At 45.6% G+C, this 18,907-nt stretch overlaps 1 protein-coding gene across 5 annotated transcripts in view; it reads left to right on the top strand.

The window, feature by feature from the left end:
* The first annotated feature begins 6,408 nt into the window (after nucleotides 1–6,408).
* RNF157 (ring finger protein 157) overlaps nucleotides 6,409–18,907 on the top strand; it is a 99,803-nt gene continuing 87,304 nt past the window's right edge. For 3 of the 5 annotated variants that reach the window (XM_008011673.3, XM_008011675.3, XM_008011676.3), the window contains exon 1: nucleotides 6,410–6,561. In XM_008011673.3, coding sequence (XP_008009864.1) covers nucleotides 6,474–6,561 — 88 coding nt within the window. In that variant the 5' untranslated portion in view covers nucleotides 6,410–6,473. Of the gene's footprint in view, nucleotides 6,562–18,907 lie in introns of all 5 variants that reach the window. The other 2 variants (XM_073005005.1, XM_073005006.1) reach the window with 2 other exon arrangements.

Genomic DNA, 18,907 nt, shown 5'->3' on the forward strand with positions numbered 1-18,907 from the left:
CCTCAAGTCAGCTTGTCCTCTTATGCCAGCTGTAGGAGATGGCTCACCAAGGGGAGAGAGAGAGAGAGAGAGAGAGAGAGAGAGAGAGAGAGAGAAAACCAGCATAGCACCAGCTTCCCATATCAAGACCCAGTGCACAGGGAGCCAGGGATCCTTGGGTTCTGAGCCATGGCTACCACTTGTATGGTCTTGAGCAAGCCGCTTAGCCTGTAGAGGCTGCAGCTTCCTCATCTGTCAGGGGAGGGGCTGCACCTTTAAGATTCCTTCCAAATCTGAGCATCTAGCCAGGACAGGCATTTTCAAGAAACCCTGTTTGTTATTTTCTTCTTTTGATCTAAGTAACCGTAGCTGAGTATTTGTTTTGTTAAAGAAAGGTTTGGGGCTGTCACCACGCTGCCTCTTCCACATTCTACCTTCTCTAGGTAGCAAGAGGCAGATGCTGGGCTTTGCGCCTGCTATGTCTAGTCTGTTTCTCCAAGAAGGGCAGCTGGAGTCCATACTAGGCTGAAATGTTCTTTTTTTTTTTTTTTTTTTTTTTTTTTTTTTGAGACAGGGTCTTTCTCTGTCACCCAGGCTGGAGTGCAGTGGTGCAATCCAGCTCCTGGAATCCTCCTGCCTCAGCCTCTTGAGTAACTGGTACTACTAATTTTGCACAGCTAATTTTTTTTTTTTCCCCCAAGATGGCGTCTTGCTCTGTCACCCAGGCTGGAGTGCAATGGTGCCATCTTGGCTCACTGCTACCTCCACCTACCAGTTCAAACAATTCTCTTGCCTCAGCCTCCTGAGTAGCTGGGATTACATGCACGCGCCATCACGCCCGGCTAATTTTTGTATTTGTAGTAGAGATGGGGTTTCACCATGTTGGGCAGGCTGTTCTTGAGCTACTGACCTCGTGATCCACCCGCATCAGCCTCCCAAAGTGCTGGGATTATAGGCATGAGCCACTGCGTCTGGCCTGCACAGATAATTTTAAAATATTTTTTTGTAGAGATAAGATCTCACTATGTTTCCCAGGCTGGTGTCAAACTCCTGGGCTCAGGCAATCCTCCCACCTCAGCCTCCCAAAGCACTGGGATTACAGGTGTGAGCCACCAGGCCTGCCCTACTGAGCTGAAATGTTAGCCTCACATTCTATTTTTATTTTATTATTATTATTATTACTTTTGAGACGGAGTCTCCCTTTGTGGCCCCAGGCTGGAGTGCAGTGACGCAATCTGGGCTCACTTCAACCTCTACCTCCCTCGTTCAAGTGATTCTCCTGCCTCAGCCTCCCGAGTAGCTGGGATTACAGGCATGCGCCACCACACCTGGCTAATTTTTGTATTTTTAGTAGAGACGGGGTTTCACCTTGTTGGCCAGGATGGTCTCAAACTCCTGACCTCAGGTGATCCATCCGCCTCGGCCTCCCAAAGCGCTGGGATTACAGGCGTGGGCCACTGCACCTGGCCCACACATTCTTTTTACACCAACTTTAGGATGCAGAATGTGTAGTCCCAAGTGGAATGAGCTCAAAGCCAAAAGAAGGGCAGGACCAACGAGGAAAAGAATGAAGGCAGAAGTGAACATGTAGAACCCAGCTTAGAAGGTCTGGTATTTGATAGAAACAACAAAAAAATAGAACACGCTCTCCCAATTTCTTCGAACTAGTCTGTAAACATAAATAGTGTCTTGGGCCCCTCATTTTCCAATGCCAGATGCCTTAGCAACAAGGCCGGAACCAGAGTGAGGCAGGTGAGGCACTTGCATGACACTGGGAGTGAGAACTTTTTTTTTTTTTTTTGAGACGGTGTCCTGCTGTGTCACCAGGCTGGAGTGCAGTGGCATGATCTCAGCTCGCTGCAACCTCCGCCTCCCCAGTCCAAGTGATTCTCCTGCCTCAGCCTCCCAAGTAGCTGGGACTACAGGTGCATGCCACAATACCCAGCTAATTTTTGTATTTTTAGTAGAGATGGGGTTTCACCATGTTGGCCAGGATGGTCTCGATCTCTTGACCTCGTGATCTGCCCGTCTCGGCCTCCCAAAGTGCTGAGATTACAGGCGTGAGCCACTGCGCCCAGCTGAGAGTGAGAACTTCAAGTTGACATTCTGGGTGCTCCACTCACCTCCCCTTATCCCCACCACGCTGGGCAGTGTAAACATCATCTTTCATTTTAGTCTTAACTTGAAAAATAGATTAAGAGGCTACAAACTGGACTGGAGTCTGCATCCATTTGAACAACTCTTCTTTGTTGGTAGCCCAGAATGGAGGATGAAATTAACAATGAGGAATTCACACTTGGTAAAAAGCAAAATATGAAAGCCTGATTGTGGATTTCCTAACGGACAAGATTATTTTCCTCTACAGAGAGCCTTAGGTTGCCAGAGGAACCGTCTGCAGGGCCCCAAAGCATTTAGGATCAGACTATTCTGTCGACGGTAGCCTAGCCCACTGATCTGGAGCAGGATGTGACATTCTCTGCTGGTGGTTTTGGCTTCAATCCACCGAAGCCACATGTCGAGGACTAAAAGAGGGATCGGGCCCATGTGTGGCTGATTGGGCCCTATCTTCTGGAGAGAGCTGGTACTCATTAAGAACAGCCAAGACTCTCATCTTCCTGTCCCAAAGGCAGGGACCTTTCTTAGCTCTTTCAGGTCACCGGAGATACTGGTTTGCCTCCCCAACCCTGCTGCCTCAGGAATGCTGTGCTGCAGGGCTCTGTCTGTCAGTTTCCACCTGCAGGCTCCCTCACTCCTTTCCTGTACTAAGCTAATCCTTGCATATGTTACAAGGGTAAAAATGGTACATCTGGGCTGAAACCAGGACAGCAACATTAACAAAATGAAAAGTTCAAAGGGACAAGCTCACCTAAAAATTACTTGTCCCCATGCTTCCCCCACCCTTCTCCTTTCTCCCTTAGACCCAACTTACAGAAGAAGAGCTTGAATGTGATAAAAATACTTGGCTTGGCCCCTTGCCTTCCAGAGTTGTTTAGAGAAAACCCCTGAGACCCTTGGATGTTGTATTGTCTGCTGGGATTCTCCCAAGGGCTGCATCCACAGTGTGGAAATGGACAGGGTGCTGCAAGGCTATTTCCACAAAGCACGTGTGGTATTTGCATGTGATTTCCCTAGGCACACTGTGCAGCTCCTCCCCAGACCATTTTTCAAGTTGAAAACATTTTTATGGCTCTTTTGATGTCAGTCACTTCTGGATTTTTCCTCCTATCCGAGTTGCCTTCTCCCTCGGGCACTCTCCCTGGTCCAGATCTTTGGCAAGGGAGCCAAGTGGAGTGAGGGAAGAACCATAGAGGAATGCAGCCCTCAGTCCCTCTAGAGTCGGCTGCTCCCAGGGCTTAGCTGCTTATCTCACCCTTGCCCCCGGGTGTTTCCAAAATTGTTCACACTAGGTGATTACACTGTAGACTGTGGAACTCTAGCTCAATTAATTCACAAAAAGTCTCTTTGATCTAGAAGTTTCTAAACTACCTTCTATCCCTTTCTCTTCTGCCTCTGGTCAACATTATTTTAAAAATGAGTCTTGGTTGGGTGTGGTGGCTCATGCCTGTAATCCCACCACTTTGGGAGGCCAAGGCGAGCACATCACCTGTGGTCAGGAGTTGGAGACCAGCCTGGCCAACATGGTGAAACTCTGTCTCTACTAAAAATACAAAAATTAGCTGAGTGTGGTGGCCGGTGCCAGTAGTCCCAGCTACTCAGGATGCTGAGGCAGGAGAATCGCTTGAACCCGGGAGGTGGAGGTTGCAGTGAGCTGAGATCGCACCATTGCACTCCAACCTAGGCGGCAGAGTGAGACTCCGTCTCAAAAACAAAACAGACAAAAGAGTCTTGATTCACTTATTGCATCTTTGCAATAACCATTGGAGACTGGGCTATTTTTGAGGAGGAAACGGAGACAGTTTCTAAGGGCTTAGTTCCAAGTTACATAGCTGCTTAGGGTTTTGATTTGTCCAACTCAAAGTCGAGTGCTCTTTCTGTGCCTCAGTCTCTTAAACTGTAAAATTGGGGTGTAAATAGCATATATGTGATAGGGTTGTTGGGAGGGTTGATGCTTTAATATGTGTGAAGTGTTTAAAACAGCCTGGCACATAGAGTGTTCCATAAATATCCACTAATTTTATTGTGCTATGCCTTGTTTTTCTTTACCATTCTAAGCATCGGACTCATGACTCCTTCGTGGAAGGAGGAACCAACTTCTAGGCTTGGGGAGTATTATTCAAGATGGAGAAGCTGGCTTCCCAGGGTCAAGCCAAGGTGGGACCAGAACAGACACCCCATAACCAACAGGACTGGGCTGCCTGACTGAGCCGCATCCCTGCCTGGCCCTGGCTAAGCAGAAGAAACTCTCAGACATGGATAAACGCCCAAAGGGAAACGATGTCCCATTTACAAAATGCTAAGGGCAGGACGAACCAAGGCTTCTGAACAGAGCCAAGGAGCATAAGGCAACATTTTACTCTGTGATGTGTCAAAGGCCTTGTGTTTTGAGGCGGTTCTAGATTCTTCATGACTTGTATCTTACCTTTACCCCGCAGTTACAAGGTAGGGCTTGTGTGTGCTGAAAGGAGTATGGAGGAGGACAACAGTTCCCTCCCACAGGGATGACTGAAAGCCTTGGAGTAGTTAGGACCAGGGACTGGAGAGAGGGCTTTGAACTCTGCCAGAGAGCTCTGGTGCTTGGGAGAAGCTGCCCGGGCAGGGACTTGCCCTGTAACCCAAGCCTTCCTTAGCAGCAGCCAATATAAATGACAGGGATGGGCTCCTACCATCCTGGGGACCCTGGAGGAAACCAAGGCAATCACCATCAGGTCTGTTGGCTGCTGCTGAAAATACGGCAATGAAAAATACAATATGTGCCGGGTGTAGTGGCTCACGTCTGCAATCCCAGCGCTTTGGGGGGCTGAGGTCAGGAATTCGAGACCAGTCTGGCCAGCATGCCGAAACCCCATCTCTACTAAAACTACAAAAATTAGCCGGGTGTGGTGGTACATGCCTGTAGTCTCAGCTACTCGGGAGGCTGCGGCAGGAGAATCCCCTGAACCCAGGAGGCGGAGAGGTTGCAGTGAGCTGAGATAGCGCCACTGCACTCTAGCCTGGGCAACAGAGTGAGACTCCGTCTCAAAAACAAAACACAAAAAACAAAAACAAAATATAACCAGGAAAGACCTAGACTCCGTAAAATAGCTTTACAAACCTAATCAAGGGAACCAGACACCCCAAACTGTACTTCGAACCCTGCTGAAAAGTTGTGAAAGTCATGTTCTAGCAGTTGAAATTTTCGCTGATCAGTCCACTCTCTCAGGAAAAAAAACACTAGACCTACAAAGAAAATAGAAGGTTTAAAACACAAATGTCTGTAATTAAGCAATGGAATGACGTCTTCTGCCGGCCCAAGCTTCCCACTGTTGTGTTTTTATCAAGAGGAGCCCCCGGTTCTGCCTGGCCCGGTTCGCTTTCGCCTGCGTCGACTCTCTCGGCACTCAGGCCTTTCCAAAGTTTCCAGGGTGCCGTTTCCAAGATACAGACGGAGGCTGAATGTCTTGATCTTATCCTGAGTCGATGTTCTCCTAACTTTAGGGCCACAAGGAGCCATAAACAGCACGTATAGGGTTGGGAGCGCTTTGAACAGACACACGTGAGAGGGAAGCGGCATCTTCCTAGCCGGTCACCAGCATTAACATGGGGCAGGAGAGATGTGAACGCATCGTGGGACCCCTCTCCTCGCCCCCACTGCATGAGGTTTCCGACGACCGCCGCCTGCAGATGATGAGGGGAGAAGCTGGGAAGGCCTCCTCCAGGCACGGGAGCTGCGGAGCGGGGACCGCCCGCTTTGGGACGCCCTGGACAATGGCGAGCGAGCTCCCGGCCAGGCCTCGCGGACCGCGGGAGGGGGCGACTCCCTGCAAGGTAATCCGAGCCGGGATAAACAGGCGTGGAGGAGCGACGCGTCCCGGCCAGGCGCGGCGCTCGCCTCGCGGGGTCCCCGCTCCGGCCGGTCCCGCCCCGCCACGAGCCCCCGGCCGCGCCCCGCCCCCACCGCGAGCCCCGGGCCCCGTCCCCGCGCGCAGAGTCCAGCCGCGGCTCCCCGCGCGAGGCACGCGCCGGCGGCTCCTGCTGCAGCCCCACGCTCATTGGCTGCTCCGGCGCGGGCGCTCCCGCCCCGCCTCGCCATTGGCTGGGGCCGCGGCGGTCCCCGCGCGGAGCAGCCGCTGACATCACGCGGCCTGAGGCGGCGGAGGCGCCCCCGGCCCAGCCCCGCAGCCCCCTCGGTAGAGGCGCTGCCGCTGTGCCGGGCGGAGGATGGTGCGTGGCGCGCCGGGGGCTCCCCGCCACCAGAGCCGCAGCGCCGCAGCTGAGCCGGCCGCGGCGGGCAGTCGGCCCCCGCACCGGCCGCGGGGCGGGCGGCCGCGGTGAGGCGCGGAGGGCGGCGCGGGCACCGGGGCTGGGCCGGGGCTGCAGCTGCAGCGGCCGCGGCCATGGGGGCCCTGACGAGCCGGCAGCACGCGGGCGTGGAGGAGGTGGACATCCCGTCCAATTCCGTGTACCGCTACCCGCCCAAGTCCGGTGAGGGCGGGCGGGCGCCGCAGCCGCGAGGAGGGAGAGGGGCATGGGCAGGGGCAGGGTCCGGGGTCCGGGTCGGGATGGCCTGAAAGGGCCCCGCGGGTCTTCTGGGACCCAGTGGTCGCGGCTGCTCCAAAACGGTCTTCGAGCGCGGGAGGTCTTCGAGAAGGCCGAGGTTTCCCCCGCCCCGGGCGAATTAGCCCAGGGGGCGTCCTGCGGGGCCTGGCAGGGTCACTGAGGGCACTGAGCCCCTCCACCGGAGGACGGGAGTGGCCTCCATTGTAATCTGCCCCGTGACGGGGACGCGTGCCCGCAGGGACTGCGGCTCCTGGGGAGCAGGGCTGCGGCGTCGCAGGCGAGGTCAGCGCCCCGCACGGACCCAGCCGGCCCGACCCACAGCCCGCTTGCCTCGCGGGGTCCGAGGGCCGCGGGGGAGGCGACCTCGGCATCCCAAACAGGTATCTGCGCCAGGTGCTATCCTTGCGCTGCTGTCTCCGGGCCTCTGGAAAGGTTAGAATTAGGTTTCTCCTGGAAAAGCTTCCATTGCTTGCTAGAGGATGGAAGCCAAACATGTATTTGGAGTGCGGGTGCTTTTGCAGAGGCTGTCAGAAGCGGGGGGAAAAAAGTAACAGTAATGTTTGGTAACCTGAGTATCAGAGTCACTCAGATTGCCCCTTTGCTAGCGTAGTGGCAAGCCTGGGTTTTGGAGTGGGACCAGCTCTGGGACAGAGCAGAGGTATTGGAAATGTATAGAAGTATTATGTTTGTTATTAGAATCATTTCTTCACTTAGATAAATGTCTCCAGCCTCTGGGTTGTGGTATCAGCATTGGAGGTGGAGGAGGATTTTGACAGCAAAACAGAGAATCACAAGAAGATAGTTCAGTTATGTGAGCACGGGCCAGTGTGAATTGCATGACCTAGCTGGTGTTTACTTTTAATTGCAAGTAATTTTACTTTAATTAATTACTTTTAATTTTATTCTCAAGACTTATGGGGATGAATGGCTGTCACATTCTCTCTGGTTTAGGACCTGATGGAGATTTTGGTGATCTCGGAATAAGGTGTCAGAATTGGAGCAGAGCCTCGTCTCTTTTTGGTAGAATAGAGACATACTAATGAGATGAGCTGGTTTCTCAGCAGTGTGTCCAGTGTCTGCCAGGTGAAAGCAGGGGCCAGACGATGAACCTGCCCGCATCCCCGCAGAGTGTCTGCCAGAGCTGTGTTTCTCACTGCTTTTGTGCCAAAGAATGAATCCTTGCAAAGATTAATGTAATAATTGTTTTAGAAAGGTCTAAGATAAAGCTGTGGGTCATTAGTATTTTAATCAAGCTCTGACTGATTATGACTACATAAAATCAATGCTAAACAAGGCATAGATTTTGTTTTTTAATAGACAAAAATATTCTTAGGGTGGCATGAGGAAAACTTTTTAAAATAGACAAAAATATGCAGCAGTATTTGTGGGCTCTGTTTTTCTTAAACCACATGGCTTTTATTGATCAGAATATGGAGTATACTTTGCTGAGCCTGGAATTTCCAATAGTGTTTGCTGCGTCAGGAAAGTATTCACTGCTCCTTCACATGTGGGACTTAACATAGGTAAACCTCTGGAAGGCTGTTCCCCAAAGCATATTTGTACAAGTATGAATCTTGGGTGATGATAATAAAAAGATAATAGACCAAACCAAAACTTTTGTTAATTAGCATACTCAACACTTTGTCTTAAATAATCTTCTCCACTCTACCAATCTTTTAACAGTTTAACTGTAAAACTGTAATTCATGTTAAATCAGAAGTTATCTGTGAGAGAAGTCTTTACAGCAAGTGGACCAAATTATTTATGTTGAAGCTAAAACACAGAAAATAGGATCAGAACATCCATGTGTCTGTCAGTAAACCTTTGTGTATTTGAAACCTTACGTGAACTTGCATACATGCTGTATATAGAGGTATCGCCTTTCTTGTGATCTTTGAATTGACCTGGCTCTTTATGGGATTACAGTGTTAGTCCTGACAAGAACCTTCAAGAGAGTTTGGCCATGACCACCATGCCTAGCTAATGTTTAATTGTGTGTGTGTGTGTGTGTGTGTGTGTGTGTGTGTCAGAGTCTCCCTCTGTCACACCCAGGCTGGAATGAAGTGGGGCGATCTTGGCTCACTGTAACCTCTGCCTCTAGGGTTCGAGCAATTCTCCTGCCTCAGTCTCCCAAGTAGCTGGGATTACAGGTGCTTGCCACTACACCGGCTATTTGTTTATATTTTTAGTAGAGTTGGGGTTTCACCATATTGGCCAGGCTGGTCTTGAACTCCTGACCTCAGGTGATCTACCTGCCTCAGCCTCCCAAAGTGCTGGGATTACAGGCGTGAGCTACCATGCCCAGGCAAATTTTTTGTAGAGACAGTATCTCACTATGTTTCCCAGGCTGGTCTTGAACTCAAGCAATCCTTCTGCCTTGGCCTCCCATTCATTTCACTGATAAGCAAATGGAGACCCAGAGAAATGAACTGGTATGGCCAGGGTCTCTCAGGCAGTTAGTGTTCTTTGTACTATACCATCTGCCTCTGCCTCTCAAGGAATTGGGTTTTGAACTTGTACTCAAAAAACAAGACTTAAAACAATCATTCCATGATTATGGAATGAAGGCTATTTCGTGTCATAACTGAAGTCCCTGTAGAGAAATCAGCCTGGGTTGATTTTGAGAAGTCTCCTTATCCTGAGTACTAATAGTGGAACAAAGCAAGTAGCAGAGTCAGCTTTCTCCAGATGACATGCCTTGTAGTTTGCTCATTAAGTTGAGACCGCTGTCTGGCTCACTGGAAAGTGGCTAGAACTGCACTGCCTGTGGAACAGTTGTTTCAGAAAGAAACACCATCATCTGTCCTTGTAACGATGGTCACAGTGTCCAGCGGAAATTGCTTTTTACTTAGTATTTTTAATGGAACTTCTTAGTTTTGTATGCACATTGAAATAGAAACATTTAAATCCTATCAAGAATGGCTGATTTCAAGTTGAGACTTGGGTTTGTAGCTTTTTTCTATCCTTAAATAGAGGTAGATAGAAATAAATAGCCTAAATTATTTGGAATTATTTATTTTTGAATAGGTAATATGGTCACATGGTTCAAAATTTAAAAGAGTGAAAACACATACCATGAAAGCCTTGTTCTCCCTGCTGTTGTCCATCCACCTGGTTCTCCTGCCTCCCTCTAAACCTCTCATCCCATGTAACCACTTTTGGTTTCTTTGGAATTCTTTTAGAGCTTCTTGTGTAAATGCAAGCATAGCATGCTATTAGGCTGTTCTACAGCTTGCTCTGTTTGCTTTCAGAGATATTGGAGATCTTTTTATATTGTCTCATATTTGATAAGTTTCTCTGTGCTTTTTAACTATATAGTATTCTTCTGTATGCATATGCCATCTTTTTTTTTTTTTACGTAGTCTCCTATTGATAAACATCTGTGAGTTGTTTTTTTGGTATCTTACTATTGCAAACAGTGCAACAATGAATAATGTCATGCATTAGGGGATTTTTAGATTTATTAATAATTGTGTGAATATTAATCATTTAAGTAATAGAAAGTATGGTGGGAGTTTCTGTATAGCATTTCTATATTAGCATAGAAAGCAATTTAGAGCATGATTCTACTACATTCGGATGTACTTTCGTAATTTTTGAGTTAGAGGTCATATATCCTTCTCTAAGATCTTTGCATCTTTAAAAGCCCAAGATCATTTGTTTAGCAAAGAAAGGTATGACTTTGCGGAGATGGTTGCTTTTATGAAAGCTCATCTTTTGACAGAAGTATCCACCTTGATAAAAGTCCACATTGATAAAAGCCTGTTTTCTCTATCCAGGAAGAAACAGGCATACTATAAAGACAATTTGATAGAAACCAGTACCTCATAAATCTAGTTTGTTTCCCTCCACATATTTGGGCAAGTTGGAAAATAGGAATAATTTGTTTTGCTGAAGTCTTTAAGAAGTAAACCTACTACAAAAATTCAGAATGGTAATCAGAGTCCTGACCAGCTAGCTTGGTTAAACCCGGGTTTTTGCTTTTAAGGCCTTCAACTGACTAGACGAGGCCCACCCACACAATCAAGGATAATCTCCTTTACTTAAAGTCAACTGATTGTAGATTTTTAAAAATTAAATTATTTTTAGAGACAGCGTCTCACTCTGGCACCCAGGCTGGAGTGCAGTGGTGTTATCAAAGCTCACTGTAACCTCAAACTCCTGGGCTCAAGTGATCTTCCTGCCTCAGCCTCCTCAGTAGCTGGGATTACAGGCATATACCACCATGCCTGGCTAATGTTTAAAGTTCTTGTAGAGACAGTATCTCACTGTGTTGCCCAGGCTGGTCTTGAACTCCTGGTCTCAAGCAGTCCTTCCACCTCAGGGTCCCAAAGCACTGGGATTACAGGAGTGATCTACTGCACCCAGCCGTAGATGTATCACATCTGTCTACATCATCATTCTCCAAATTTTCGTTATTTTAGAGTACATATATTTTGGTCAAATGGGTCTTTCCTATTGCAAGAACAGTTTTTAAAGGCATGGGTAATAAGTCTTTGTCAAATAACTATAAAAGTTTTTATGTAAGTTTCTCCTAGCTTTAGGAGTATCAATTTAATATTAGATTTGAAACCATACACTTAAAAATATGTAACTTATGGCTGGGTGTGGTGGCTCACACCTGTAATCCCAGCATTTTGGGAGGCCGAGGCGGGTGGATCACGAGGTCAGGAGATCAAGACCATCCTGGCTAACACGGTGAAACCCTGTCTCTACTAAAAATACAAAAAAATTAGCCGGCATGGTGACAGGAGCCTGTAGTCCCAGCTACTCAGGAGGCTGAGGCAGGAGAATGATGTGAACCCAGGAGGTGGAACTTGCAGTGAGCCAAGATCACGCCACTGCACTCCAGCCTGGGCAACAGAGCGAGACTCTGTCTCAAAAAAAAAAAAAAAAGTAACTTACTACAAAATAAGGAATTATTTAGTTGGCACAGTTTAACACTTTAACTAAAATATCCAAAACAGTTTAGAAAAAGAACAAAGTTGGAGGACTATCACTACCCTATTTTAAAAGTTACTATGCGTATAATTACTATAATGCCACAGTGATCAAGATAGTGTGGTATTGGCACAACGAAGAGCATATAGACCAATGGAACAGAGTTATGAACCAGAAATCCTTACATTTATCGTCAGTTGATTTTGACAGAAGGACCGAGACAATTCAGTGGGGAAAAGATAGTGGTTTCAACAAATGATGCTGGGATGAGCAAAAAAGAAAATGAACTCAGACCTATTCTTTACATCACCAAAATTAACTCAAAATGGATTATAGAGTTAAAAGAGAACCCAGAGAATGGGAGAAGATATTTATAAATCATAGGTATGACAAGAATTTGTATCTAGAATATATAAGGAACTCTTATGCTCAATAATAAAAAGACAACCCAATTAAAAATGGTCACAGCACTTGAATAGACATTTCTCCAAAAAAGATATACAGTTGACAATAAGCACATGAAGAGATGATCATTATTAACTTTCAAGGAAATACAAATCAAAACTACAATTAGATACCACTTCACACCCATTAGGATGGCTATAATTTTAAAAAATGATAATGACAGGTACTGGTGAGGATATGGAGAGATCGAAACCCTCATACCCAGCCGGTGTGAATGTAAAATGGGGCAGCCACTTTGGAAAACGGTTTGACAGTTTCTCAGATGGTTGGTTACTAGATGACTCAGCAGTTCTACTCCTAGGTATACGCCCAAGAAAAATGAAGAAAATACATTCACATAAAAACTTGCACATGAATTACTCATAATAGCTAAAAGGTGGGAATAACCCAAATGTTCATCAACTGATGAAAATAACTGCTGATAAATAAAATATGGTAGGTCTGCACAATAGAATATTACTTGGCAATAAAAAGGAATGAAGATATGTGCTACAACCTGGATGAACCTTGAAAATATTATACTCAGTGAAAGAATCCAGGTGCAAAAGGCAATCTATTGAATCATCTTGTTTACAAGAAATGCCCAGAAGAGGCAAATCCACAGAGACAGAAAGTAGATTAGTGGCAGTGGCACAGTGGCTGCGCCTGCAGCTGCCAGTGGCTGGAGAGTGGGAGAAATGAACTGTGACTGCTAATGGATTTCTTTTTGGGAAAATGGCAGTGTTCTAAAATTGGATAGTGGTGAATAGCTGTATAACACGGTCAATATACTAAAAACCATTGGACTGCACACACTAAATAGGTGAATTCTGTGGTATATAAATTGTATCTCCACAAAGCTATTTTCAAAATGGGGCCAGGTATGGCGGCTCATGCCTGTAATCCCAGCACTTTGGTAGGCCAAGGCTGAAGGATGGCTTGAGCCTGGAGTTCAAGACCAGCCTGAGCAACAGAGTGAGACCCTGTTTCTACAAAAAAAACTTTTCTAAATTAGCTGGGCATGGTGGCATGATATCAGTTACTCGGGAGGCTGAGGCAGAGGATTGCTTGTGCCTAGGAGTTCAAGGCTGCAGTGAGCTACGATTGTGCCACTGTGCTTCAGCCTGGGTGACAGATTGAGAACCTGTCACTAGCAAAAAAAAAAAAATAAAAATGCATCATAGGCCTAAATGCAAAGTGAAAACGATGAAACTCCTAGAAGAAGACATAGGAGAAAAATATTATTTGATTTGGATTGGGCAAAGAGTTCTTAGGACACCAAAAGCAAAATCCATACAAATAAAAAATAATAATTGGATTTCTTCGAAATTAAAAACATTACCACCTCCAAAGACAGTCAGAAGTCGAGAAGACAAGCCACTTTCTGAAGGAAAATATTTGCAAATCACATAAAGGATGTGTATCGATATTAAGAACTCTTACAACTCAATATTATGGTGACAAACCACCCAATTAAAAAATGTGCAAGAGGCCAGGTGCTGTGCCTCACACCTGTAATCCCAGCACTTTGGGAGGCTGAGGCGGGCAGATCATGAGGTCGGGAGATTAAGACCATCCTGGCTAACACGGTTAAACCCCATCTCTACTAAAAATACAAAAAATTAGCTGAGCGTGGTGGCTGGTGCCTGTAGTTGCAGCTGCTCGGGAGGCTGAGACAGGAGAATTGCTTGAACCCAGGAGGCAAAGGTTGCAGTGAGCGGAGACTGGGCCACTGCACTCCAGCCTGGGTGACAGAGCAAGACTCTGTCTCAAAAAAAAGCAAGATTTGATTAGATATTTCACCGACAAAGATGTGGGAATGGCTGATGAACACATGGAAAGATGCTCACATCAGCAGCCATTAGGGAAATATAATTAAAACTGCGATGAGATACAATTTCACACCTATTAGGGTTAGGATGACTAAAATAGAAAAGGCAGACATTGTCAAATGTTGAGAATGCAGAGAAATTGGAATCTTCATGAAGTGCTGTGGGAAATGTAAAATAGTACAGCCGCCTTGGAAAGTTGGGCAATGTCTTAAACAGTGGAACATAAATTTGCCTTATGATTCAGCAGTTCCACTCCTATGAATCTGTCCAAAAAATGAAAACATATGTACACTCAAAGACATGGATGCAGATGTTCATAGCAGCATTGCTCATAATAGCCAAGAAACTGGAAATAATCCAAGTGTACATCAGCTGGTGAATGGATAAACAAAATCCATTGTTTATTTCATGGTACAGTCATATGATGAAACACTGCTCAGCAATTTAGTTTTTTGTTTGTTTTTGCTTTAGAAACAACGTCTTGCTCTCGTACCCAGGCTGGAGTGCAGTGGTGTGATCATAGCTCCTTGCAGCATTGACCTCCTGGGCTCAGGCACTCCTCTAGCTTCAGTCTCCCAAGTAGCTGGGACTATAGGCACATGCCACCACTCCCAGCTAATTTTTTAAATTTATGTTTTGTAAAGACAGGGTCCCACTCTGTTGCCCAGGCTGGTCTTGAAGTCCTAGTCTTGAGCCATCCTCCAGCCTCGGCCTCCCAAAGTGCAGGAATTACAGGCCTGAGACAACACGGCTGGCCATATTCACTCATTTAAAAGGATGAACTACTGATACATGCTACACAACATGATTTAACTTCAAAAACATTATGCTAAGGGAAAGAAACCAGATGCAAGACTATATATCATAGGAGTTTTGTTTATATGAAATGGCTAGAAGAAGCACATTTATAGAGACAGCAGAATAGTGTTTGCCTAAGGCTGATAATAAGAGTAGGAATTAATTGTAAATGGGCATGATGGAACATTTTGGGGTGATGGAAATATTTTCAGCTGGATTGTGATGATGGTTGCCAAAATCATTGAATTGTTCAATGGATGAATTTTACACCATATTTATTATACTTCAAAAAACCTCTTAAACATAACAGCACAGAGGGGTTTATGCCTTTTGGATAAAATGAATACAAGAGCTTGATAACTGAAAGGGTGGGGTTCTTGGTAGCAAAAAGCATTGAACGTAGGTTGTTTTTTTTTTTTTCTTTTTTAAATAAATGGAGATGGGGTCTCGCTATGTTACCCAGGCTGATCTTATACTCCTGGGCTCAAGCAGTCCTTCCACTTTGGGAGGCCAAGGCTGGAAGATCACCTGAGGTTAGGAGTTTGAGACCAGCCCAGTCAACATGGTGAGATCTCATCTCTACAAACAATTTTAAAAATTAACCAGGCATGGTGATGGGCACCTGTAGTCCCAGCTACTCAGAAAGCAGAAACAAGAGGATCGCCTCAGCCCAGGAGGTCAAGGCTGCAGTGAGCTATGATCTGGTCGCTGCACTCCAGCCTGGGTGACAGAGTGAGACCCTAACTTTAAAAAAGAAAAAAAAATGGATTAAATCTTTTTTTTTTTTTTTTTTGAGACAGAGTCTTGCTTTGTTGCCCAGGCTAGAGTGCAATGGCGTGATCTCAGCTCACTTTGCAAGCTCCGCTTCCCGGGTTCGTGCCATTCTCCTGCCTCAGCCTCCTGAGTAGCTGGGACTACAGGCACCCGCCACCACACCCGGCTATTTTTTTTTTCTTTTTCTTTTTCTCGTATTTTTAGTAGAGATGGGGTTTCACCATGTTGGTCATGCTGGTCTCGAACTCCTGGCCTCGTGATCCACCCACCTCAGCCTCCCAAAATGCTGGGATTATAGGTGTGAGCCACCATGCCGGGCTGAATATCTCTTTTTAAGAAATATGAGTGATTAGGAGGAGAGACTGAAAGCGTAGAGATTTGGTAGGAGACTCTTACAAGATAACCCACTGTAATTGAACTTGGAAAGGACTAAAGTCTTGACCCAGGATGCTTTGCATAGAGCACATGTTCAATGTTTTTGTTTCTTTGATGACTGACGTTTTTAGCCTGGGTGACCAGAGAAGTGAGATACCATCGACAGAAATTGGAATTCTGGAGCAGAAACTGCTTTTGAAGTGAGTCCTAAATGTCGGCTGGTTGCTTTACTTTGCCACAAGATCTGGGGAAATTAGACAAAAACCCACTAATTTCCCAAAACCACAGAACAGAGGATTCTAATGCCCCATCGAAGGGTTCTGTGGATTCCCAAGGGACTCACATTATGATCATTTTGACTCCTGTGATTCAGTTTGCTGCCTTTGCCCCATTACAGATGTGACATCAGTCCATTCTTCAATTTCTCCAAAAAATTCCATTCACATGATCTATTCAAAATACAGATTGTATTAATGATTTGTGGGGAATTATGAGTTGGGGTGTACGTTATAGAAATGCAAACAACTCCAGAGGAATCATAAGCATCGTTACCCTAAACTGTACTTGAGAGTTTTACTGACTCTTTAAGTTCTCCAACCCCAGCCTTTCTTTGTCCTAATGTCTCCTTCCTCTTTCTTTTTTTTTTTTTTTTAACTTTTCATTCTTATGTCTTAGAAGAAAAACAAATTATAAGCAGTTTAGGTTCCATCAAGAAGCAACAAAAGCACCCATACATACCCTTAGTGTGCTGCTCTCTATTCTAAGTAGCTCATTAAGGTATATCCTCCAAAAAGATAGTGCCTTCCCTAAAAGGAGTTCTGGTGCCAGCTCTTCAGATAAAGTGCTCTTGATTCCTCCTCCTTTCAGAAGAAAAGATTATTGAGTTTCAGGCAAAGATGGGCTATCTGGATGAAAAGATATAGCAGATGATTGAAGATTTTGACTGAAATGCTGAGGATCAGAGACAAAGGTTTGGGAGTTGAGTATGGGAAGGGAGAAGCCAAAATTTATCACTTGCCCACTGGACTTAGCCAGCTTCTATACACACGTGATCTTACTTGATCTCAACAATAATCTGTTGAAAGAAGTGTTATTGTCTCTATTTTACAAATAAACTAAAGCTCAAAAAGTTTAAATAATTTGTTCTAGGGCACAAAGCTGATAGTCAGCAGCATCAGGATAAAACCCAGCTCTCTCGTAAGTCAAAACCTTTGCTTCGATTCTGTGAAGAGAGAAAGTGTGAAGGAAGAGAAGAGGGCTGAACCCTTAAGATATGTCCATGTTTATGGTGAAAAGTGAAACAAGTGAGAGGCAGAAGAGACACAAACTATCCGGGGTTTTGAGGAAAGAGAACCTCAGAAATGAGTGTTGAATTCTGCAGAGGTAAATGAAGTATAAGACAAGACTTAATTTGGTTGGTGTTCCAGAGAACAGTTTCAGTAGAGGGGTGGAAACTATTGTAAAAATTTGAGGAATTACTGGATGTGTGGTGTGAAGGGACAGGATGAATCGGTGAATGGATGAGTGGTTGGGTGGGTGAGTGTTTTTTGGTTTTTTTTTGTATTATTATTATTATTATTCTTTTGAAATGGAGTCTCACTCTGTTGCCCAGGCTGGAATCCAATGGTGCAGTCTTAGCTCACTGCAACCTCTGCCTCCCAGATTCAGGCGATTCTCCTCCTGCCTCAGCCTCTTGAGTAGCTGGGGTTACAGGCGCCTGCCACCACACCCAGCTAAGTTTGTATTTTAGTAGAGATAGGATTTCACCATGCTGGCCCAGGCTGGTCTTGAACTCCTGACCTCAGGTGATCCACCTGCCTCAGCCTCCCAAAGTGCTGGGATTACAGGTGTGAGCCACTGTGCCTGGCCCAAGTGACTGGTTATTAAGCCATGGCAGATGGAACTTTTTTGGTATTTAAGTTGGGGAGACCAGTATGTGCTTGTAGGATGAGGTAAGTAAGAAGCCAGTGGAGAGAGAGGAACACAAGTGTTAAACAAGAAGGATGGTTACTGATGTCGTCTCAGGTGAAGTAGAGGCAGTTGGGAATGAGAACTCAGGTGAAGAAGTTAACCTTGGAAAGGAGGAATGCCTCCTTGAGACTGGAAGAAAATATGGATAGAAATACCGGGAAGTTGTTAGGTGTTGAAACGTTTGTAATGCATAAGAGTTTTGAGAGAGTGCCACAAAGAAGGAAGAAGGATACAGGATTGGGGTTGGGATGTGAGAAAGTGGGAAGAGTTTAGATGCATTGATGTGTGTCTTTCTCTAAATGCTGTGAAGCTACCATTGTTAAGACTATGTTGTATTGGTTCAGAATAGAAGAGTCCAGATCTGAGTATATTTAGCATGATAAGAATAGAATTTAAATTAGTGGGGGGAAATGGAATATTCAATAATTTTTTTAAAAAATTTCTTTTTAGAAAAAACTCCCACAAAGTCTACATCTATGAATTCCATTTGTAAAAAACAGGAAGCAACATAAACTGTAAGGAGAATGTTTATCAGTAGGGAAACAATTAAATCTGGACATTCAATGGAATACAGTATAATGGTTAAGAGCACAGGTTCTGGAATGAATATAACTGAATCTGGGGACCTGACACTACCTCTTTTTTTTTTTTTTTTTTTGAGATGGAGGTTAGCTCTTGCTGCCCAGGCTGGAGTGCAATGGCACGATCTTGGCTCATGGCAACCTCTGTCTCCCAGGTTCAAGCAGTTCTCCTGCCTCAGCCTCCTGAGTAGCTGGGACTACAGGCATGCACCACCACACCTGGCTAATTTTGTATTTTTAGTAGAGACGGGGTTTCTCCATGTTGGTCAGGCTGGTCTCAAACTCCCGACCTCAGGTGATCCGCCCGCCTTGGCTTGCCAAAGTGCTGGGATTACAGGCATGAGCCACTGCGCCCGGCCACTACCTCTTACTATCTGTGTGATCTTGGACAAATTATTTAACCTTTGTGCATTAGTTTCCTCTTCTATAAAATGAAAAGAAAATAGCAACATCTTCATAGGGTTGTGAAGAATAACCCATGTAGTACTTTCTAGTACAGTGCTGGTATAGAGTCAGTCCTCTGAAGAGGTTATAGGCCCGGCACAGTGACTCACG

Source organism: Chlorocebus sabaeus, chromosome 16 (genome assembly GCF_047675955.1).
Source record: "Chlorocebus sabaeus isolate Y175 chromosome 16, mChlSab1.0.hap1, whole genome shotgun sequence".
Lineage (NCBI taxonomy): Eukaryota > Metazoa > Chordata > Mammalia > Primates > Cercopithecidae > Chlorocebus > Chlorocebus sabaeus.